We start from the raw sequence: 24560 nt of genomic DNA, 5'->3' as shown, positions 1-24560 counted from the left end.
TACCAAAAGTTGGCGGTTCTCATCTATCAAATTTTCCTTACGCAGAACCCACTAGTATTTATAGGCTTCTTATAGTCTCTAAACACCATGTATAACAATAGATAAACAGGATCCAACAGCAAAACAAATAGCCGTAATTTCAAAACAATTGGCCATAAAGTTGCTTCATGCGTAAGCGGTTAAGGCGATAGCTGATACAATGCGTTTTCTCCACTTTCTGGGCAATGCATTTAAATGTCTGTTTAGTACAGTAAAAATGGAGCAACCTTTTTATTTTCTTTACACTTAGTAGAGTTCAAAGGATTGCATAAAAGGTTGCCGACAAGCGTTTATAAACTGCTTTTACCCCTTCTTGATAGAATTTTCAGTATTGCGTGTTACAAAGTGTGTGATATTGAGTAGCTTAAAGGTACTGGACTAAAAGTCTTCCAGTCCATTTTTGGGCATTAAATTTCTCGCAAAGCTGATTCTAAATCTGACAGTACAATAATACGAGTTCTCACGGTTTAAAGGCGTCCTCGCGCTTCCCCCCATTACTGCAATAAAATTATTATTAGATCACGCTTTGTGCTACCGGCTCCAATTTTTATATTGTCCATCTTAGGTACTATCTTGCCTTCTACTTTCCATAACAGTCAGTACCAATCATGTTGTAATAACAACATCTAAATGGTCGCGAAGTACTCGATCTGATATCCTCGGAATATGGCGAAGTGCTCTCAATATTCTCTACGTTATTGCAATTTATCCTTGGATAGGACTCTATGACACGAGTTTCAGATAGACTCGCGCATATTTGAATAGCGATATGTTTTGGTTTCCATGTGAAAACCGACAAAACAATCTCCATTTCCTAAACGATCCGTGTCAAATCTTAAATGGACCAATAACTTCACGCTAACATGAAAGTTATTTTCCTCTCCCATTACAGTAATAACTAACCGTGTCGCGACTAGTAGTAATAGTAATGGTTACAAGTAGACATACTGTTCACAACAACCAACAATAAGTTTCAAAGTAAATTAAATGTTACACCACAAAAGCGGTAATTGGCAATCAGGCCCTAGGAGAGTTCGGTTTGATTTATTGCTGGAACGGTGTTAAATTGGCAATGCAACTTTTGTGGCTCCAATTGCACTGAAATGTATGTGAAAATTTCACACTTGTCATTTTCACACAATCAAATCTATATGGTATTAGAATAAAAAGTCTTAAAACCGCATTTTACTTGGAATAACTAGCGCGTGACTATTAATGTAAACATATTTCTTTAAAGTTTCATTAACAATTCTTTTAAAATATTTTAATAAGCTTTTGCACATAAATTTCTGAGCAAATATATCAGAACTAACTCATATAAAAAATTTCAGATTTTAATACAGTTTCTTGTCAGTTGAATCTATATTATCAGCATTAGTTGGGAGACGTCAACAGGCAATTAGACAACAAACTCCCTAATGCCTGGCTTATTTTCTTCTACTTTTACTACTTTTTTACTGTTTGATAAGAAAGCTTTTACGTAGACTGATATTGATTTTAGCAGTATTTACTATTAAACAGAATAATTTTTGGAAAGTAAACTTAAATTAAGTGTAGTGTTTCAAAAATTTTCTTCAATTGCCAAATCGAACCTTAAAAGTTGGACTTTTAAAGTCCAACAAGTGTGACAGGAAAATTTACCAAATTGACCAATAAATTTATGGGTATAATTGAAATTTGCTTGAAAGATATTATTTTCCTGTCATGGCTGTAATTAATTTCACTAAAGTCATTTTTGATCAATATTTTGTCAAAATAAAATACTGAAAAATAAAAACTGGATAAAAGGCTGTTTTAATTTGTTATTTATTGTTTTCGAGATTTTGGTTTATCAATAATTGAATAAGTAAAGTAAAATTTTTCTGACAAAGTGATTCTTGTACCAGATGTTCCAATCTTATATATTTTTAATAAACAAGTAGTCTTTCTTAAAAAATAGCATTTTTAGTTTTTCGTCACTTTTCTTTATTATCTCATGTTTAAATCATGACAAATAGTATGTTTTTGAGATGAAAAAAATGAAGCGAATATGAAGTTATGATTATTTAAAAAATGTGTAATTTACATTTACAAACTGATAATGGTCAAAAAAACATCATCAATAATAGTCATTAATCATCATAAATAGTTATAAATCTCGGAAACAGATCTTGTTTAGAAAAATGTGATGACCTGCAAATTCTAGACAAATTTTGACAGTTTTGACATTAATGACAAATATCACGTGGTTTTTGAAGATAATTTAGCTAGGCAGTCATGTGACCACTGTCATAAATCTCAGAAACACATTTTGTATCAAATACGGCAAGAGAACTTTTCTAAACCCGGATTTTTGCAACTTTTAAGCACGGTTTGACAGTTATAGACAAAATTGCTTGTCAAACCCACTTAAAATGAAAAAATAACTATTTTAAGCACAGTTTTGAAATCCTCATCAAATTTCCTATTTAGTAACATGAAAAAACACTACAAATTTTGATAAAGTCTTGGAGAAAAACAGGGTCAAAGTTTGAACTGCCAGAAACACAGTTTGAAACTATGCTCAGGGACAAAATCGCCTGTAAAACCCACTTGGAGTGAGAAAATTATTATTTTAAGCGCATTTTTGAAATCCTCATTAAATGTTCTATCCAATAACATAGAAAACACTACAAGATTTGGTACAGTCAGGGAGAAAAGCAGTGTTAAAATTTGAACTGCCAGAAACACAGTTTGAAACTGAGGTCAGGGACAAAATCGCCTGTAAAACCCACTTGGAGTAAGAAAATGATTGTTTTAAGCGCATTTTTCGAATCCTCATTAAATTTCCTATCCAATAACATGAAAAAACACTACAAAATTTGGTACAGTCAGGGAGAAAAGCAGTGTCAAAATTTTAACTGCCAGAAACACAGTTTGAAACTACGGTCAGGGACAAAATCGCCTGTAAAACCCACTTGGAGTGAGAAAATAATTGTTTGAGGCGCATTTTTGGAATCCTCATTAAATTTCCTATCCAATAACGTAAAAAAACATTACAAAATTTGATACAGTCAGAGAGAAGAGCAGTGTCAAAATTTGAACTGCTTGAAATTACGGTCAAGTACAAAATTGCCTGTAAAACCCACTTGGAGTGAGAAAATGACTGTTTTAAGCGCATTTTTGGAATTTTCATTAAATTTCCTATTTAATAACTTGAAAAAACCCTACAAAATTTGGTACAGTCTTGGAGAAAAACAGTGTAAAAGTTTGAACTGCCAGAAACACAGTTTGAAACTACGATCAGAGACAAAATCGCCTGTAAAACCCACATGGAGTGAGAAAATAATTGTTTTAGGCGCATTTTTGGAATTCCTTATTAAATTTCCTATCCAATAACATGAAACAACACTACAAAATTTGATACAGTCTTGGAGAAAAACAGTGTCAAAGTTTGAACTGCCAGAAACACAGTTTGAAACTACGGTCAGTGACAAAATCGCCTGTAAAACCCAGTCGGAGTGAGAAAATGATTGTTTTAAGTACATTTTTGGAATCCTCATTAAATTTTCTATTTAATAACCTGAAAAAACAATACAAAATTTGGTACAGTCAGGGAGAAAAACAGTGTCAAACTTTGAACTGCCAGAAACACAGTTTGAAACTACGGTCAGGGACAAAATCGCCTGTAAAACCCACATGGAGTGAGAAAATGATTGTTTTAAGTGCATTTATGCAATCCTCATTAAATTTCCTACCCAATAACATGAAAAAACACTACAAAATTTGGTACAGTCAGGGAGGAAAGCAGTGTCAAAATTTGAACTGCCTGAAACTACGATCAGGGACAAAATCGCCTGTAAAACCCACATGGAGTGAGAAAATGATTGTTTTAAGTGCATTTTTGGAATCCTCATTAAATTCCCTACCCAATAACATGAAAACACACTACAAAATTTGGTACAGTCAGGGAGAAAAGCAGTGTCAAAGTTTGAACTGCCAGAAACACAGTTTGAAACTACGGTCAGTGACAAAAAATCGTTTCTATTTTGTTTTAAACTTATTTGAATTCAAAGCGATTGACACTTTTTTTTGTCCGATGTTTCGTTTTTTGATAACCATCATCAACTTTACTTTTTTAAATCTGGATCTAGATTTTTTATTTTTTATTTTGATCACCCTCTTTAATCCAAACAATAGGGTATGCAATATGACATATTTTGCAATTATTGAAGAGTGGAAGTAACAAAAGTGCCAAAAATAAAGTTTTGAGATATTTAAGAAAAACGTAATAAAAAGGCTAGTATTTGTTTTTTTTTTGTTTATTAGCACCGAAAATCATGTTACAGGGTAACGGAAAACCAATTCTAACATACACTGGTATAAGTTAAAGAACAAAGCTAAAAATAAAGATAATTTCCTAAAAAAAAAGAAACGGGGTAACTTTGATTGAGCTCCATATAATTTTTATCTTTATCAATTTTTGTACTTTTTTTTTCAAAACAAGGTCAAATCAAGTGTCAAAAATTTGGAAAAACTTAACCTTAAAACTGTCAGGTGACTTCGAAAAAATCAATTTTAAGCTTTTGGGTCTTTAAAATTTGGAAAAACACTGAGGAAGTAATTTTTATTGAATCATTAATTTACAATAAAAAAATTGATCAGTTGTTTACAAACTTTTTACAATTGAACCAGAAATTAAGTATAATGATGATAGCTTCAGAGCATTTATGGTTAGTTTTTGCTTCTTGTTACTATTTTAGTTTAAAAACATTGCGTACACTAATAATCATAGAAAGTTACCTTTAAACCTTGAAATTCACAAATGAGTTCGTAATAATAAACGCAATTTCCATTAACACTAATTTTTATACTAACAGAATGAGTATAGAATATTTTTAAATAGCCAGTTCATCTATCAATATTGCACATTGCATCTAAAAGAGAAACTATAAATCAACAGTGATAAATGTGGCAACACAATGTGTACACATAAAGTAAATGAAACAAAAATGTATTCGTATAACACGCTCCATTATGGTGTATTATAAATCAGGCACGTTAATATTAGAAAACTAATTAATAAGATTATACACCTTCGGATCTGAAAGTGGAAAACGTTTTAAAGTTGTTGCCGCGCTTACCAGTAAGGCGCTGGTTATACCTATTTAATTAGCAACTACTCTTGGTTGTTTTGCCGACTTTAAGAAAAACTTTGCTGATTTCTTGTCCACTTTATTTAGGCCCGTTCAGACCTATTTGGAATACGCGTAACGAGTCTATTGTGCTGTCTATATTTGTCAATCGTTTTTTTTTTGACGTTGCGCGGACTTATTGGTCGACGATTCCTGGAAATGGTAAGGCAATTAATTGGTAATTAGATTCTTATCGTGGATCTTCAGTTTCAGTAGCAGCGATTTATGCCATTCTTCAACAGACAAGTCAAATTTACAATAATGATAAATCTCTACAGTCTACCCGGCGAACCTACGGAGTAGAAAAACCAAAAATTAAGGGGGGTTGGCCCGCCCCCTCCATTGGTCTATATCCGGTCCGTTTTACAATATAATATCTTCTTCTCTCTCTAATATAAGGACTTCTCGGGTCTCATGTCTCGATTCACTTTTACGTACCTGTTTTACAGTGTAATGCGGGTCTAGTTTGTGTGAAAAATTACAAATAATTTCTATGACTTTTTAAGTTGAAATTAGTACTAACCAAAAACAAATTTACGATAATCAAACTGAAATTGGATTTGATTTTTAATTATTAATTTAAAATTTTCTTAGTGTATAACTAAATAAAATAAATAACAGATATTGTGAAAAGAAATAAATTGAGAAAAAGAATGGCCGGAAAAATTTTAGAGACTGCTGTGTTCAGAATATACAGGGTTATTCACGTTATTTTACACGGAAAATTGTGACTAAAGTATTCACTTTCAACAAAGTATCTTTGAAAAATATTTTCAAGATGTACCGGTTGTCCCAAATGCAGAAAGAGTATCAAAGTTGTATTTTTTCAAATGGAATACCCAGTATTTTATTTGATTGTCAGAATCTACGTTGAAAATCAAAGGTACATTAAGGTTTGATACGTCTAAACTTTACAGTTTCTCAGATATTCGTTATTTTGTAGAAATTTAGAACAAATTTTAAGGTTTAATCACTCAAACTCTGTTTGATTTTTATTAATTAAAGCTGGCTTGAGAACTGCTAAATGATCAAGTTTTAGGATCCATGGGTGGGAAATTGTCTAGCTCATATACGATGGTTCAAAATTTTTACCCAATAATTGCAATCTTTAAACTTTAATAACTTGTCAAAATCAACATGAAGACCACCTATTTTATGGTTAAAGTAGATGCAAAATTTAATTATCTATCGAAACCTATTGAGGTCTCCTATGGTTAACTGTTTTCTTGGAAAGCCAACATTTCTCGCACTCGCACCGATTTTGAGTGATTTTTGGTACCCTTGAGAAATTACCACAGATTCAAACTGTTTTAAATGACAGCTTAAATAGCGAATTTCAAAATCTTTAGGAGTATATCCATTAAGATACTTAATAATGTTGCTGAAGGATTCAAAAACAGAGCAGGTATGTTTGTGTTTGTAGTCGAATGGTGGCCGTTTTAAACATTTTTTATGAATTATTTTGGTAACTTGTATAGCAAATTCACAGTTAAACCACTATTTTATTCTAAGCTTTACTTAGATTAGAACGATAGATATGTAATTGGAATAGATACCAAGTGATTTTTGAACGATATCAAAAATCAGTTAAAGTCAGCTCTAGTTTAAGAAATATCGATTTTCCAAGAAAACCTTATTAATTTTCAATAGGTAATCAAATTTTGCATATACTGTAGCCACAAAATAGGTGGGGTTCCATTTGATTTTGACAAGTTTGTACTACTTAAAAATTTTAGTTTTTGAGTATAATTTCTTGAGGCTTCCTATATGAGCTAGACAATTTATCACTTTTGGATCATGAAACTTAATGTGTTATCAAGCCCAAGATGCCAATTTTGGTCAATAAAACTTAAAGGAAGGTTGAATGTTTAAATTTTAAAATTTGCAAAATTTTTACGAAATAACAAATATCTGAGAAACTGTAAAGTTTAAACCTATCAAACCTCAATGATATTACCTTTTATTTTTAACGTAGATTCTGAAAATAAAGTAATATACTAGGTGTTCCATTTGAAATGACTTTTTCTGCATTTGGGACAACCGGTTCATCTTGAAAATATTTTTAAAAGATACCTCCAATAGGTCCATCCCAGAATTAAAAGTTTTGAAGTGATTGTCACAATCTTCTGTGTCGAATAACGTGAATAACCCTGTATATTTCTTTAAAAATGTGAGTTTTGTTGATTTCAATTAATATTTTAAAAACAGACACGAGTTTATAAAACAATAATATTCTTCAGGTAATACACTAATTTCTTATAGATAAAAATATATGTATATAATGGTTACATTTTAAAACATTCTAGTTGCCTACATCTTTTGCAGCATTAGCAAGCATTAATTGGTTTCTCTTTACTGATACACAGAAATAAGTATACATATACCTACAAGACATAACTTTTAGAGGTTTTTTAGCTCAAAATACTTACCTATTACCTCTGGTCTTATCTGTAACCACCCTACAAGTTTGGTTAAAGTTACAGTTTCCATTCTTGTATTGAAAAATTATTATTTATATAAAAGAGCATAAACGTTTCTCAGATAAAAACAGTTTTTTTACTAAAAACAACATGACACATGAAAAAGCACATGTAATCTTCATGTTTACAAAACGATATAGTTTGTTCAATGACTTCTGACTGTTGCGTCACAATCAACAGCTAAAAAAGTCGGTGATTAAATGTAATATTGATTGATTGTCAAAATGATTATAATTTTAGGTTATAACTTAAGACAGGCGTTATAATGACCAACCCATTAAAATTAAACAACTCTTAGAAGGACGTAGAACATTTGTAGAGGCCTCTGTCACTTTTTAGAAGGTTCTCAATAGCATTTACGTCCGTTTCCCCAACATTAGCTAAGTTGAGTTTAAAGACAGCTAAGATAAGTTTAGTTTAAACTTTGTTATTTTGCACCTGATCTGTCACTTAAAATCTACTTGGAAGTGTAGGGGAAACAAGCATTAGAGGTTTATAAAACTTTCAAAATGATCCTGGAAAAGTTAAAACAGTTGTAGAGGGCTCTGAATTTCTGCAGAAAGTTCTCAGCAGCATTTAGAGGACTTTGGACCATTTAATACGGTTCCTGAAGCCTCTGGCAATTTAAGACAATTATGGCAAGTTTTAAGGAACTTGAAGAGGCCTCTGGCACTTTTTAGAAAGTTCTCAATCGCATTTCGAGGTCTATGGAACATTCAAAGTCGTCCTAGAGACTTCAAGCAATTTAAAACAGTTCTGGAACTGTTTAAGACAGCTGTAGAAGGTTTTCAGATAGCAGTTAAAGGTCTTTGGAAGCCTAGAAGCCTCTGCCAATTTAAAATAAGTCTGAGAAGGCTTTAAGACATTTGTACAAGCTTCTGGTACTTTTTAGAAGGTTGTTGCAGCAAGCATTTCAGAAGACAGTCACTAAACAGAGACTAACAAAATCGCCTTCTTGAAATAGCTGAAATCAAATCAGATTTTAGTTAAGTTCAATCCGTATCCAGTATATTTAAAAGAAAATTTGGACAATTATAAATTGGTACAAATACTTTAGCTATACCTTTTGGCTGTCCTGAACAAGTTGTTCTAGTAGAAACTGTCCAATTTTAGATTGATTCAGATCAATCTTTATTATTAAATAACTTAATTTAACACAAGTGAATAATAAACAATATAAAAAATTTAAAATTTCATTGCCACATTGTACCTGGCACATTCAAAACTCCACTTAAACTATGCAAAGCCCTAAATATGTTGATTTTATGGTTAAGTGTGGTTTAGACTCTAACAATACCGGCAGAAACACACATTGAAATGTAAAGTAAATCCAGCTTTTACTCGTTTAGGATTGTATTATGACTGTGACCTATTACATTGAACTTGGCACATTCAAAACTACACTTAGACTATGCAAAGCCCTAAATGTGTCGATTTTATGGTTAAGTGTGGTTTAGACTGTGACAATACAGGCAGAAACAGTCACATTGAAATGTAAAGTAAATCGAGCTTTTACTCGCTTAGGATTGTATTATGATTGTGACCTATTACATTGTACCTGGCACATTCAAAACTCCACTTAGACTATGCAAAGCCCTAAATATGTTATTTTTACAGCTACTATAAACATTTAGCTGAAGTTAAGTGTGGTTTAGACTGTGACAATACAGGCAGAAACAGTCACATTGAAATGTAAAGTAAATCGAGCTTTTACTAGCTAAGAGTTGTATTATGATTATGACCTATTACATTGTATCTGGCACATTCAAAACTCCACTTAGACTATGCAAAGCCCTAAATATGTTGTTTTTACAACTACTATAAATATTAAGGTTAAGTTAAGTGCGGTTTAGACTGTGACAATACAGGCAGAAACAGTCACATTGAAATGTAAAGTAAATTGAGCTTTTACTCGCTAAGAGTTTTATTATGACTGTGACTTATTACATTGTACCTGGCACATTCAAAACTCCACTTAAACTATGCAAAGCCCTAAATATGTTGTTTTTACAGCTGCTATAAATATTTAGCTTAAGTTAAGTGTGGTTTAGACTGTGACAATACAGGCAGAAACAGTCAAATTGAAATGTAAAATAAATTGAGCTTTTACTCGCTGAGAGTTGTATTATGATTATGACCTATTACATTGTATCTGGCACATTCAAAACTCCACTTAGACTATGCAAAGCCCTAAATATGTTGCTTTTACAACTACTATAAATATTAAGCTTAAGTTTAGTGTGGTTTAGACTGTGACAATACAGGCAGAAACACTCACATTGAAATGTAAAGTAGCATACATTAAGATGCTAGTGTCTAATATGACTCCATGAGCAGTTTTTGTATGTTACTAATAGATTTCAGTAACAAATTCGATTTACTGATAATACTAAAAGTTATAATGGACTCTCAAAAGTAGTTTTGGTCTAAACATGTAAACACCATTAAATACTTTTCACTTAACACCAACCAAATGTCACATATAAATAATTCCCTAAATTCGATTTCAATTAAAATTCGTTTGGCTTAATTGAAGCACGAATCGACGCTGCTCGTATATGTTATATTTATACGCCTCCCACTAGAAGCGTCCCGAAAAAAAAACGTCCCGACGCCGACGCCGCGTTCCTATAGCGACGTCCCCGGGGCACATCGACGGTCAGCCAATCGGGGGACTGGACCACGCAGGCCACGCCCCTGGTCACACTCGATTCCCCTCGTCTAACAATAACAATTGAAAAGGGGAACTTTTCATTTACCAACGCACATAAGCCAGTAGATAAGTGGTCTAGTTGTCGTTCAGTAGGAAATCGTGAATGCGACCGATATTGCGTGTGGTACTCTCGTAATCGACCGTGCGTGGTGGTACCGTACCACGGTAGTCCGGTGGTAGGTGAAACGGTTCCGTTAGATTTTGCCAGTGTGGTTCCGTTGTGTTTGTTTTGGAAGAAAAACGCTCAATCATCGAGGTATTGTCTTATTAACGTGTGAGAATGTCATTTTTTTTTTAAGCTGAGTAGAACGAGGACAAGGTTGTATAATATTAACTACCGTTATGGTAGATTTGACAAGATACGCGTTTAATTAATACTTTGATATTAACCACTGTGTCATGAGAAGAAAACTTTATATAATTTTTAATAGTTAATAATTAGTCTGCAGTTAGACTTTTGAAAAATAAGTACAAAAAAGACAATCTCTAAAAGAAATCCATTTGCATCTAAAATAAATACATACCCCTTAACCTATTCTTGTAAGAAAAATTGGGCTTTAATTTGTATACCTTTTGATCTACAAAAATTACTGAAATCTCTGGAAAAATATTCCTTACCATTATCACAACAAATAGAAGCAATTCTAGTGTTAAGTTTAGCAGAAACCTCGGCAGTCAAAAACCTTACTTTAATGCCTAATTAGATATACAACACAAAAATGAGAAAAATCATCTGAAAAGGTGACAAAATAACGTTTCCCATCATGGGTTTCAGATGTTAAAGGGCCACAAATATCAGAGTAAATCAATTCCAAAACCCTTCTTGATTTTGGTTCACTTTTCTTATTAAAAGGTAACAAACAAAACCTGTAACCGTATTATTTGACAACTTTACCATATTCTGATATCCTAAATGCCCTAATGCCAAGTCATCAAATCAGTTTGTTTATTCAATATTAATGCTGAACATTGACAATTGGTTGCTTCAAACTTCCTTCCTTCAAATAAACCATTAGTTCTATTCCCAATGGCAATGTTCTGCATTCCTTTATTATTAAACACTTTCCTTGCAATAAACAATACATCAAATCCAATTATTTCAATTTTTTGTACACTGACATTAAATAATGTTTTAAATCTTCCTTAAACAAAACATCTTTCAACGTTAAATCTACATAACTCAATATTTCCTATCTCTGTTGCAAACACTACGACTCTACTCTTAGCTATATTAGTCTTAAGTGGTCTGTCTAACTTACGGCTTTCTTTCAAATGGTTTGCTACTTTAACCATGTGATCAGTCGCTCCAGAATCCAAGTACCATATAACAGTTCTTAGAGCAGCTTCTCCACTGGTCATCATGCATGCAGAAGTCAGGAATGCAACACCATCCTCCTGTTCTTGGTCCTGGTCAGCTCTGTTCGCATTATAACCTTGTCGAGAACCCCCATTGTTGATTTTCCAGCAATTTGACCTTTTATGTCCAGCCTTTCCACAATTATAACAGTTGAATTTAAAGTGTTGTCTCTGATCCATATTTTCAGTCCAACTATGCCTTCTCTTCAGGTTTTCCTGATTCTGATCCCTTTCCACAAGTAAGCTGAACTAAAGATTGTATTTATCTTAACTATCATTTTGATTCATTCTCTTGACTTCCTGATCCAACAATTTCCTTTTAACAAAGTTTGGTTCCAAAGTTTCAAGGGCAGTAACAAGTGGATCATAATATTTAGGCAACGTCAACAAAAGGTGGCAAACAATGTCAGTTTCTTCTAATTTGGCACCCACTGACTTCAACTCACGAATGGTTTCCTCAAACTTCACAAAATGAGTTTCCAACAAGTCACCTTGACACAGCTTCCAAAGCCTTCCACATTCCACAAGCAGTTTTCTTGTCCTTGACATATTCCAAGTGGGAATTGGCAATATACTGTATTAATATGGCCTTGCACTTCTTATCCTGTTTCTGGAATTCTTCATTTGGATCCATTTCCTCATTTTCTATGCATTTTTTTCTAGAATAGTTTCCATTCTAAACTTCCAGTGGTCATAGTCCTTTCCACAAAATTGTGAGATGCCCAACTATGTAGATTCCACACTTCCAGGAATAACTACATATACATGACTGGGCCCATAACCTGTAGAAATATTGGAATATTAAAGTTGTTAAGTAAAAGTAAAGTATCAGTCCTTTAAACCCAATATTTCTACAATTCTACAGGAGGTTTAATAGTATGGTACATAAATACAGGGAATAGAGTCATTTAACAATACCAGAAATGGTACATACATATAGTTTGTCCGAGGACATATCATCTATTGGAGTTCTTGTTTGTTCACTCCAGCAACAGATTTGTGTCCCCGGGACACATTTGAAATTTAGTAACATTTTTGTTCACGCTGTTATTATAGCTCTTCTCTAGAATAAAGTCTCATAGCATTGTTTAGCGGCAGATCTTTCAGACTTAGAGTCAGTTGTCTAAGTTCCCATCCCACGATATACCCACATTTCCAAGGCCCTTATTCTCTGTTTACTACCCTTCTTAAGAATTTAGATTTCGGCGTCATACCTACATGGCAATAGGGAAGATGAGGGAATTCGTAATGCGCAGTTTAGTGTTTCGAGAATTTGCTGTAACCCTCCATATTTTAGTCCATTTTGTTCGCCATTGCCATCCTGTTGCCATCCAATGGTCCAGAGCTTGTTATCATGGAACCTCAGTAATTGAACACCAGGTTGATTGTTATGAAGGCGATCTACAATCATCGTTTTCTTCGCTAATAGAGCACAATCTAGCCATAATCTTTTTTAGTTCTTCTTTGCTGTCAGCGATGATCACGGTATCATCCGCATATCTCAAGTTATTTATCCTCCTGTCCCCCACTGTTATTTTACCGTTCTTCCTTTACTCTACGCATAATCTCACTCTTGCGATGGTTTTGATTATTCGATAGAGTGTTGTTGGCTCTGATTTTAGCAATGTTGTTCTCATAGAATGGTTTTACCAAATGTATGAGGTTCTAGTAGGATCCTATCAAGGATCACTGTATAATCCGCCTAAATAGCCAGCTGAGACACAAAAATGTAACGTAATTGTATGGTTTTCTTCTATTTGAAAATAAATGAAAAACTGCTGTTATAGAATTGTTCTTAAAGTGGTAGAAAAAAGACACTACTAAGACAATCTTTAAAAACTTACAAATCAGAACAGAACAAATAAAAAGTTACACATTATTACTTAACTTTTCCGTTTACAAAACATCTAAGAAAATAACACCCACAAAGTTTAATATCTGAATGTAGAAATTGATTTAATAAAATGTTAAAGCTGCAACTCAAATCCAAAAGTGTAATAAATTTCAAATTTTATAGACTTTACATTTTGCCTCCGAATCATCTTTACTTTTGAACATTCACAAATTGCCCATATAATTTAATTATTATCTATAAACCTTAACGGATTAAAACGAGCTGTGAATTTAGAAAACAGTGCTAAACAGTTTTCAAAAATTATTTAACCGCACTTTCTCCATATAATTCGCAATTACGTAATTTTTGAACAACTTGTTGGATTTCTATGCGCGTTCTTGGGCAATCGCGATGGCACCAAGATGAGTACCATTTATAGTAAAATAGGATGTTTTGTTACCGTTGAGCGGGTGCAGCCTAGGTTCAATTATGTCCATGTTTAAACATTTATGTCATATGGTTCCTTTATAAGATAATTGATCGTCTTCAGTTGTAATTTCTGCTACTAATTGGTGTTGAATTATTCGATTACGACACCTCCAGATCTAAAATTCCTACCATCAGTATGTGTTTACAGTCGGGTAGTAGAAAGAAAGTTAGATTGTAATTAATAAAGTTAATTATCAAAGTAATTACAACGGATACCAGGTTGTATTCACGTAATTAAAGTTGTCTTCTGAGCTGTCTAAAGTCTATGAGATTGTTGATTAGTTTATGTTGGGAATTCTATGACTGCCTCATTAAACTGTCATTTAAATCGGAATGATTTAAACAAGGGAAACAAGGAATGGTAACCTTGTTGTTGACAGCATTAACAGTGTAAAAATTAATCTACAGAGTGAAGACTTAATTCTTATTTTGAATGGAATTTAAATAATGTTATTTCAGGAAACAGCAAAGCTTCATGTGGGACATCAGTGGCTCTCTACTGATTTTTTAATCGTTTTAGTGGAAACCTTCAAATACTAGTCTATATTGATTGTTGATATACAACTTTAGCACACCATACAAAGAAAATGTTAAATTACTACCTTCATTACTAGTACATGCTAATCATAAGCACTTTTGTTAAATAAGATGTTCCTATAAAAAAGATACGAATGAGAGTTGAGAGAACATGAAAAAAAAACTGAGATATTTGACATTTTTAAATAGTGAAATAAAAGAAGGGAGAAAAAGAAGAAAAAACATCAAAATTAAGAGGCTAAAAATTTTTGCACTAATTTAAATATTTGTATTTCCATAAAATAAAACCAGAGAAAGCGAAAAAAAAAAGAGGAAATATTATTTTCGCGTCAATAATTCGGTATTTTTAACAGATTACAAGAAGAAGAAGTAAGCCTGTAAAAAAAAGAAAAAGCATCTAAATTAAGGGGCTATAATTTTGTATCAAAATTGTAGAGTTAGGCAGGAGAAACTTTTTTAGGAAGGAAATGAAACTTTCTGAAATTTTTTTTTCCCGTCATTTGTCAAGTGCCAATTGTCACTTTTGACTGTCAGTTCAAAGAATCACATTTTCTACTGGCAAATTTAGGGCAATGTTGTATCTTATATCTACCAAATGTACCAAGTAATTCCAGTTTCTAGTATAATTATTTTTACATCAAATTTGTAAATTTGAAAGACAAATTGCGCCAAAATTAGAAGATACAATTTTTGTGCAAATAATGGTATTTTCATAAAATTAAAACAAGAAATTATACTATTATTTAAACAATTTGCAAATTTATATTTAGAAACTAACAATTGTCAAAATAACTGTTATAAATGTCATTCAAAAATGCGTATTTTCGTGAAGTTTATTTAATTTAAAAAATGGTATTCTAACAGATTAAAAGAAGAAAAATTGAAAGGAGAGAGAAGAAGAAAAACCACCAAAATTCGGAGGCTAAAATGTAAATGTGTAAATGTAATTTCTACTTGATATTCCACCAGATTAAAAAGCATGAATTGATACGAGAGCAGAAGAAAAGACAAATTGCGCCAAAATGAGAAAATACAATTTTTGCCCAAAAAATGGTATTTTTATGAAATTAAAACAATAAATGGTACTATTATTTAAACAATTTGTAATTTACATTTAGAAACTGACAATTGTCAAAATAACTGTTATAAATCTTAAAAACTATTCTTGTTTCGAAAACTGTAAGAAAACTGTGTTAAACTGTAAATCTAGGCAAATTTTGACAGTTTAGACCTACGTAGATTTTGAAGGATAATTTAGCTAGGCAGTCACGTGACCACTGTCAAAATAACTGTCATAACTCTCAAAAACACGTTTTGTATCTAACTCAGCAAGAAAACTTTTCTAAACCCTGATTTTTGCAACCTTTGAGCACAGTTTGACAGTCAGAGGCAAAATTGCTTGTCAAAGCCACTTGAAGTGAGAAAATGAGTCCTCATTAAATTTCCTATCCAATAACATAAAAAAACATTACAAAATTTAGTACAGTCAGGGAGAACAACAGTGTCAAAGTTTGAACTGCCAGAAACACAGTTTAAAACTACGGTCAGGGACAAAATCGCCTGTAAAACCCACTTGGAGTGAGAAAATGATTGTTTTAAGCGCATTTCTGGAATCCTCATTAAATTTTCTATCTAATAACCTTTACAAACACTACAAGATTTGGTACAGTCAGGGAGAACAGCAGTGTCAAAGTTTGTACTGCCAGAAATACAGTTTGAAACTACGGTCAGTGACAAAATCCCCTGCAAAACCCACTTGGAGTAAGAAAATGATTGTTTTAAGCGCATTTTTGGAATTCTCATTAAATTTCCTACCCAATATCATTGAAAAACACTACAAGATTTGGTACAGTCAGGGAGAACAACAGTGTCAAAGCTTGAACTGCCAGAAACACAGTTTCAAACTACGGTCAGGAACAAAATCGCCTGTAAAACCCACTTGGAGTAAGAAAATTATTGTTTTAAGCGCATTTTTGGAATCCTTATTAAATTTCCTATCCAATAACATAAAAAAAATACTACAAAATTTTGGTACAGTCAGGGAGAAAAGCAGTGTCAAAGTTTGAACTGCCAGAAACACAGTTTCAAACTACGGTCAGTGACAAAATCGCCTGTAAAACCCACTTGGAGTGAGAAAATGATTGTTTTAAGCGCATTTTTGGAATCCTCATTAAATTTCCTATCCAATAACATAAAAAAATATTGGTACAGTCAGGGAGAAAAGCAGTGTCAAAGTTTGAACTGCCAGAAACACAGTTTTATAACTACGGTCAGAGACAAAATCGCCTGTAAAACCCACTTGGAGTGAGAAAATGATTGTTTTAAGCGCATTTTTGGAATTATCATTAAATTTCCTATTCAATAGTGTGAGAAACACTACAAAATTTGGTACAGTTAGGGTGTCAAACTTTGAATTGCTAGAATCATAGTTTGAAAGGACAGTCAGAGACAAAATATCCTATAAAACAGACTTAGAGTGACAGTTTTAAGCAAATTTTGGGAATTCTTATTAAAATTCCTATCCACTAACCTAAAAAAAACACTACAGGATTTGGTACAGTCAGTTTGTCAAAATCTGAACTGCCAGAATTGACCAGTAAACTACTGACGTTTGAAAGGTTTGTTACCGAAAACTTTTCTGTAAGCAGATCAATTTTTAATGATTTGAAAATCAGAAAAATGTCTGCAAAATTGATTTCCAAATGTAGGAAATGTTAACAAAAACGTGACATAACGTTTGATCAAAGTTCTCAGACTTCGTTTTGTCCGGTGAAACTCGCGTACGATATCTTAGAACCTAAGCAATCTTACATAAAATCTTGTGATTATCTAATACCTAAAAAATTTGGTATTTACAGGAGATTGTTCAAAAGAGATTGACATTTCTTAGGTTTGGAATAAGTCGAAAAAAGTGTGATAAATGTCACTCTACAAAAAAAAATTACTAAAAAATAGAAAATATGTGTAAAGTTGTCCTAAGATATTTTATCTTTGAAAAAATCATTTAAAAGTGATTCAAACAATTCTCATTCTTCTACTGGAAAGAAGAGATAACACAATCTCTGTGAAGATTTGGTTGACAAATCAAATCATTTTCTTTCCTTTATTTTGACTCTTCAGTTTTGTGCGCTTCTGTAGAAGGTTAAACTACTTTTCTGAATAACTTCCATACATTCTCGTATAATAACAATTTCTTTTGGTAAGATTGTTTTTTTTTTGTATATATCTTTTTAAAAAACACCAAGAAAATAAATTATTTTCTCCTGCTGGTTGGATTTGAGAAGAAACCGTATGTGTTAATCTGAATCTACATTGATGCAACGACCTAAATTATTCGAAATTACGAATCAAGGCGCAGTGCATACATTCAAAGAACAATGCAATAAAACTTTCCTATTAAACCGCTAATAATTTCATTTATTTATTCAGGAAGACAATTAAGAGTAAATAAGTGTAAGTCACCAAGGACAGGGTTAGAATCGAGATATTTTTATTGACTATCCGGAATCCGTTGAATCTATGACGTGATTAAAACGCTCTAAAAATATCAAGATAATTTATTTTGGTCCGGTCTTTTCTGCTATTGTTTGGCAATTGAAGAGTGACGAAACTGACACCAACAACAACTGATTTTTTATCTGTCTATTCCATTAGCGTACAGGACCTTATTATAGTTCCACAAATAGGCATCCATTTTTAATTACGTAAAGGTTACTCTGACCCTGACTGGGCAATTAAAATGATAGTGTTTCACTATCAAATCCATACGAAGGTTTTTTCCTAAATGTAACAAAACAACACAATAAAAGTAAAAAAACGTTACGTTAAATGCAAAGTTCTACAAACGGGATATTCACTTAGCAATTCACAATGCGTATATTATTAGCGATCAATCTTGATCGAAGTAGACACGACAAATTTATCACGAGCATCAGGTGCACCGAACTATTTATGGCCTGAGCTAAATAGATACTTTTTTCGCTCATTTTATTATCTAGACGTACGTCATATAGATTCTCGATGGCTCATTGACCGTGAGTCACTCACTAATTCCATACCTTGAGTAGTTTAATAGGCTGAGAATAAGAAATACCTGGAGTAAAAGCAATTTCTTTAACATTTCAGACCCAATTCGGATCTAGCAGTTTCGCAGACCTGCTGAATGCACCCTTTGCGGACGAATCTTCTGACGTTCTGCAACAAGGCTCAGACGACCTTGATCCTTTCGCAGACGTGGCCCTTCCGCCACCTATTTCTCCAGCTCCTCTACCTAGTTTTCAGGTAAACTGTTTTTTTTTTTATAAATGTCATTTTATGTAACAAAATAAATAGAATACAACGCCAAAACACTCAAGAGAAAACTTACATTTCTTTTAAATCAAATTTAAGTTTTTTTACGCTTGTATCGTGAATTCTGTTATCCCTTAAAGATTTAATTTTGTCCTCGTATCCAAAGGTGAGGTCCCTAAGGATGTTCGTTTGACATGTTTTAATAAGGGATGCCAAGACATTTTTACAGACTAAATTTCTAAACTGTTACGATTCAAGACCAGACAATCTTCTAACCCCTAACTTATTTACAAAACTTACAACTAATAATATTCTACTTGCCAGAAGCGAAACTTGAAAGTATTTATGGGTATCCACAGTCCACAGTTCTGATCACCAGTGCAGATCGTTTCTAGTAGATCTTTTCTTTGCCTGAATGTTGGATCCTCCTCTGCTGTCAATTCAGTGCCCAAACAATCCCCGAACTTCTTCTTTTTGGAAAATAGCTCAAACGTAAGCTGTTTCCAAAAATCTGCTAACCAAACAACGCCCTTCCAGCCTTTTTAAAGGTTTCGGTCCAGTTGTTTGAATTACTGGGGAAAATACAAACTTGGAGACCATTGGTGTCATTTATGATATTCCTCTGTTTTATCATTAACTTTTGTTTTTAAGGATTATTTTCCATCTATTCTACAGGGTGTTTCAGATTTTAATACGCAAACTTGAATCGCTTATTCTACGTCTAAAAATAACTATAGTTTAATATGTAGGTATACTGTATTCCAAAAATGCTTAGAGAAACAGGATAATATACAGGGTGATTCCAAAGTTGGTGCTTTCCTTTCACCTGCGAATAGGGCTTCAAAAAATAAAGTTTTTTTTCCTTTGACGCTTTTTCGAAATATGAACAATAACGAAGATACAGGGTGTCAAAATTTTACTGAAAAAAAACAAAATAAAAAATAACTTAATTAACTAAAATAACTAAATTTAATTTTAACTAACTACAGGTTATTCTTTATTATCAGACATAAAAATAAACAAAAGATTTCAGCCGCCTTTGAACTAAGTTTTAATAATTTGACATTTGACATTAATACAGCATTTAATTTTAGGCACGCATTAAGATGGTTTTTATTTTTTTACTCGAAAGCGGTGCGTCGTAGCAAAAAATAATAAAAGGGGTTTTATTTTTAGAATTGAACGGATTTTAATAATAAATTTTATGTTAAAAAAAAACTAGTAGGGTAATATTTTTTTTCGAAAATGTTTTTAAAAAATTATACGTGCGCCACTGGTAAACGCAAAAAAATTGTTGTTTTTTGGAAAATTTTCTTTCCGCGTAGCTACTGACACCTACAAAATTTTGTTTAATTACTTCAAGTGGTTTGACCAAAATCATAAAATTTTTATTTTTTCAGTAAAACTTTGACACCCTCTATCTTCGTTATTGTTTATATTTCGAAAAAGAGTCAAAGGAAATTTAAAAAATTTATTTTGTGAAGTCCTATTCGCAGGTGAAAGGAAAGCACCAACTTTGGAATCACCCTGTATAGTTTTATTTTTTTTAGATATTTATAGTTCTTACAGTTTTTGAGATATTTAACTCAAATTTGAACTATATGTATCTTATCATGTCCTACACTCGCTACATCATTGGATAAGCCAACTTTTTTTCAAAATTCTACAGGGTGTTATTTTTTGGGGTTTGTCTCCCTTTCTCCTTTCACTAACTTATTTCTGGAATTTATCGGAAAAAACACCCCCATTTTTTCTATGTGCATGGAAATAAAAATGTAATTTGCTTGAAAACGGTTACCTATACGGAAGAAATAAATGATACTAAAAAGTTTATAAATTAAATAAGGATTGTTGTAATAAGGTTGAAAAAAATATGAATTTTCTAATTTTAATTTTAAAAATTTTCACGTTCTCTAGCGACAAAACCGTACCCCTCACCCAACCAACTTTTATACGTCAATAGAAAGCTTATTTCATTGGCTATACATTGACATATAAAAGTTTATACAAAGTGTGGAAAATAAGCTAGTTATTGACGATTGAACGAAAGAATGCACCAAAGAAGTCATGAAAAAATTAGTTAACTTTGACACCCTCTAGCGGCCGACCTGTCTAACCTATCCATTCAAATTGGGAAACTGTTAGAAAGCTCATTGCATTGGCTATCCATTGACGTATAAAACACTACTGAAAATGGTGCAAATAAACGAGTTATTGAAGAGTAAACAAAATGATGCACGAAAAAAGTCATAAAAAATAGTCAACTTTGACGCTCTCTAGCGGCCAAACTGTCTAACTTATCAACCCATGTTGGAAACTTTTTAGAAAGGTCATTCCATTGGCTATCCATTGACGTATAAAACTCTAGCAAAAATAGTGCAATTAAGCGGGTTTTTGAATATTAAACAAAAGGATACACCAAAAAAAAATGGTCAAAGTTGACGCCCTCTAGTGGCTAAACGGTAACACTAACCAACCGATTTTTCTACGTAAATGGAAAGCTCATTTCATTGGCTGTTCGTCGACATATAAAAGTATATACAAAGTGTTACAAATATGCGTGTTATTTACGGTTTACAGACAGGGTGCCCCAGAAACACTTTTTGACTGTTTAGGGCTAATTTGACCCTGAAAAATAAAGAAAACATGAACTATACATAAACTGCTAGGTCTACTAGGATGTAATGCATAGAAATTTCTTGAAGAACCGATTTTGCAAATGACAATTTTCGTAAGGCTCAAATTTGCCTGAAAAGCCACCACTATTCCAATGGGTTTTGCGTTATGTTTGCCACTTAGTGCAAGCGAAAATCGACTTTAATGATTTTATTTCTACAGTTTTGCCACGGCTCTAAATTTGACACTCACTGTGGTAGGTTTGTGCCAATTATCAGGGCCGTTATCATGACCGATTTAAAAAAGAGTGGTTACAGTAAAGAAAAACTTTTAGTTAGTTTTGAAGCCCTCTGGCGGCCAAACGACTCTATCACACAAACGGTCATATTTTTGGAAAGCCCATTATATTTTCTATCCATTGACGTATAAACGTCTATACAAAGTGTTTCAAATAAACGAGTTGTTTGACAATAAAGACAGTTTTGACTGTATTTGACAGCTACTACTTTAACCTTCAATAACTCATATAAGTAACCTAATACAAACTTATAATTTTGAAAAGAGAATCAGACAAAAGTAGTGTTTAATTTGGAAAACGTCCTTTTTTAGACTGACGTCTTGAGCTCTTTTTTTGACCATCCTGTATAATATATTTTATCGTTTTTCTTCACCCACTCTTAGAACAAACCTTGTATAACACGACAAATCACAAGAACGAAGAAAAAAGCGTTTCTCGATATGCATAAATTAAAAATTATGTTTTGGAGACTGAAATTATTAAATTTCACATAAAACGGTAAATATCTCAGAAACGGATACAGAAAAGTGTATGACATTAATGAATTTGACGTAGAATCCAAAAATGCAATAATATACAAGGTGTCCCATTTAAACTAAGCAGCAGTTGATATTTACTTCCGGTTAAATCCTTGCACGCATATTTTCTTATTAAAAAAGGTTATTTTAGACTCCAGTCGTGGTAATTCAGAAAATTAGTGGGTATTGTTAGGTTAGGTTAGTTATTGAGAGTTAATAGGAATTACTGGACATTACAAGGAATTAGTGTACAAAATTGTAAGCGGTTTACCCCTCGAGATTTTCTTAGTAATCAACTCAAATTAATATTGAATAAAAAAAACATTTATAAAAAGTTTGTGATGCTAAGAAAGTAGTGTCTAACAACGTTCAATAAAATCTAACAGCGGGGTTATCGAAAACTTAATCCATAATTAATACTAAACTTTTTAATAAAAAAGTAACAAGCAAACCTAATTTGAATTTAATCCTCTTAATCTACGTCTTACAACGCATTTTCCTTATACCTCCTATACTCAAGGCTGCTTTATGTGATATAATGTCGATAATACCTACACCGTATGCATAAAACTTTTAGCATGTCCAATTTTATAGATTTAAGAAATTTTAATTTATGTGTATTAAACATGTGAGCGTTTCGTGAGTCATAAAAGAAAAGTTTCAAGAGACAATAATATTTAAATTTAATTGCTTCGCACGATCGTATACTTATAATGTTTTAAATTACCTTCTTGGGTGGGGTTCAAATTGCTGATTTATTTTCAACTGTGTGTTAGTTTATTGTATGAGGAATTAATATTGTGATTGTTTATGAATTTGTTTATACTATTATTTTGATGATTTGGAGAGGAAAACTTTTATTAGACAATAATTGTCGGATGAGTTATTAAGAAAGGACGTTGACCATATTTGGAAAAGTGTTTATTGTGCATTGTGCTGTACGATAATAGTATATTATTATTCAACGAGCATGTAATGATAGCTATTACTCACGAAGATGAAGCTTGCGTAGTATCTTCGTAAATCATCGAGTGAGTAATAGACATTACATGCTAGTAGATTGCAGACACACAAATCAAAATATCATCTGCTGTCAATGTTATCTGCTATTTTTTTCTGACTTAACTTTAGTTTATTTGTAAATATGACAACCGTCAAAATCTTTTCCATAAACCCGTAAAACCACAAAAACACTCTTAAAATTCAGTAAAATCACTATAAACAGTACCAAAAGTATTTTATAGCTTTATGAGTGGAATTTTGACAGTTGTGACATTTGGCCGTTACTTACAGTTCTGTCCTAAACCTGGAAACTGTCAAATTCAATCCCATGGAGGTACAAAACAACGAAAAGTAACAAAATCACTTTGACTTTGGTTGAATGCATTTTATACCTTCATCAGTGCATTTTTGGCATTTATTTTTTATTTGGGGTGTTTATGACTTAATTCTAGTCTATTTTTAAATATTACAATAGTCAAAATTCTCTCCATAAAGCTGTAAATCCACAAAATAGTCGTAAAATCAGTATAAACAATACCAAACGTATTTTATAGCTTTATGAGTGGAATTTTGACAGTTGTGACATTTGGCCGTTACTTACAGTTCTGTCCTAAACCTGGAAACTGTCAAATTCGATCCCATGGAGGTACAAAACAACGAAATTTACTTGAAAAGTAACAAAATCACTTTGACTTGGGTTGAATGCATTTTATACTTTCATTAGTGCATTTATAACATTTGGTTGTGTGTTGTGTGTTTCTGACTTAATTTTAGTCTATTTTTAATTATGACAACCATTAAAATCCACTCCATAAAGCTGTAAAACCACAAAAACACTCTTAAAATCCAGTAAAATCAGTATAAACAGTACCAAAAGTATTTTATAGCATTTTGAGTGGAATTTTGACAGTTGTGACATTTGGCCGTCACTTACAGTTCTATCCTAAACCTGGAAACTATCAAATTCAATCCCATGGAGATACAAAACAACGAAACTTACTTGAAAAGTAACAAAATCAGTTTGACTTTAGTTGAATGCATTTTATACTTTTATTAGTGCATTTTTGGCATTTATAACATTTGGTTGTGTGTTTCTGACTTAATTTTGGTTTATTTTTAAATATGAAAAAATTCTCTCGATAATGCTTTAAAACCACAGATTAGCCTTTTGTTACACTGTTTCGTCATTCTATTTTACTTTGATTTTTGCTATATAGCCGTGAACGATGACTTAT

At 32.4% G+C, this 24560-nt stretch overlaps 1 protein-coding gene across 3 annotated transcripts in view; it reads left to right on the top strand.

Annotated features, from left to right (window-relative positions):
- Hr38 (Hormone receptor-like in 38) overlaps positions 1-24560 on the top strand; it is a 181436-nt gene that overhangs the window by 138852 nt on the left and 18024 nt on the right. For all 3 annotated transcript variants that reach the window (XR_014176917.1, XM_081972129.1, XM_081972127.1), the window contains exon 3: positions 18727-18882. Coding sequence is in view for 2 of the 3 variants with exons in the window: in XM_081972129.1 (XP_081828255.1) it covers positions 18727-18882 (156 nt within the window). In the remaining variant the exon portion in view is untranslated. The remainder of the gene's footprint in view (positions 1-18726; positions 18883-24560) is intronic.

Source organism: Ips typographus, linkage group LG2, assembly GCF_016097725.1.
Source record: "Ips typographus isolate SLU linkage group LG2, UJ_Ityp_2.0, whole genome shotgun sequence".
Taxonomy (NCBI): Eukaryota; Metazoa; Arthropoda; class Insecta; order Coleoptera; family Curculionidae; genus Ips; species Ips typographus.
This window is presented reverse-complemented; position numbering and strand designations above follow the sequence as displayed.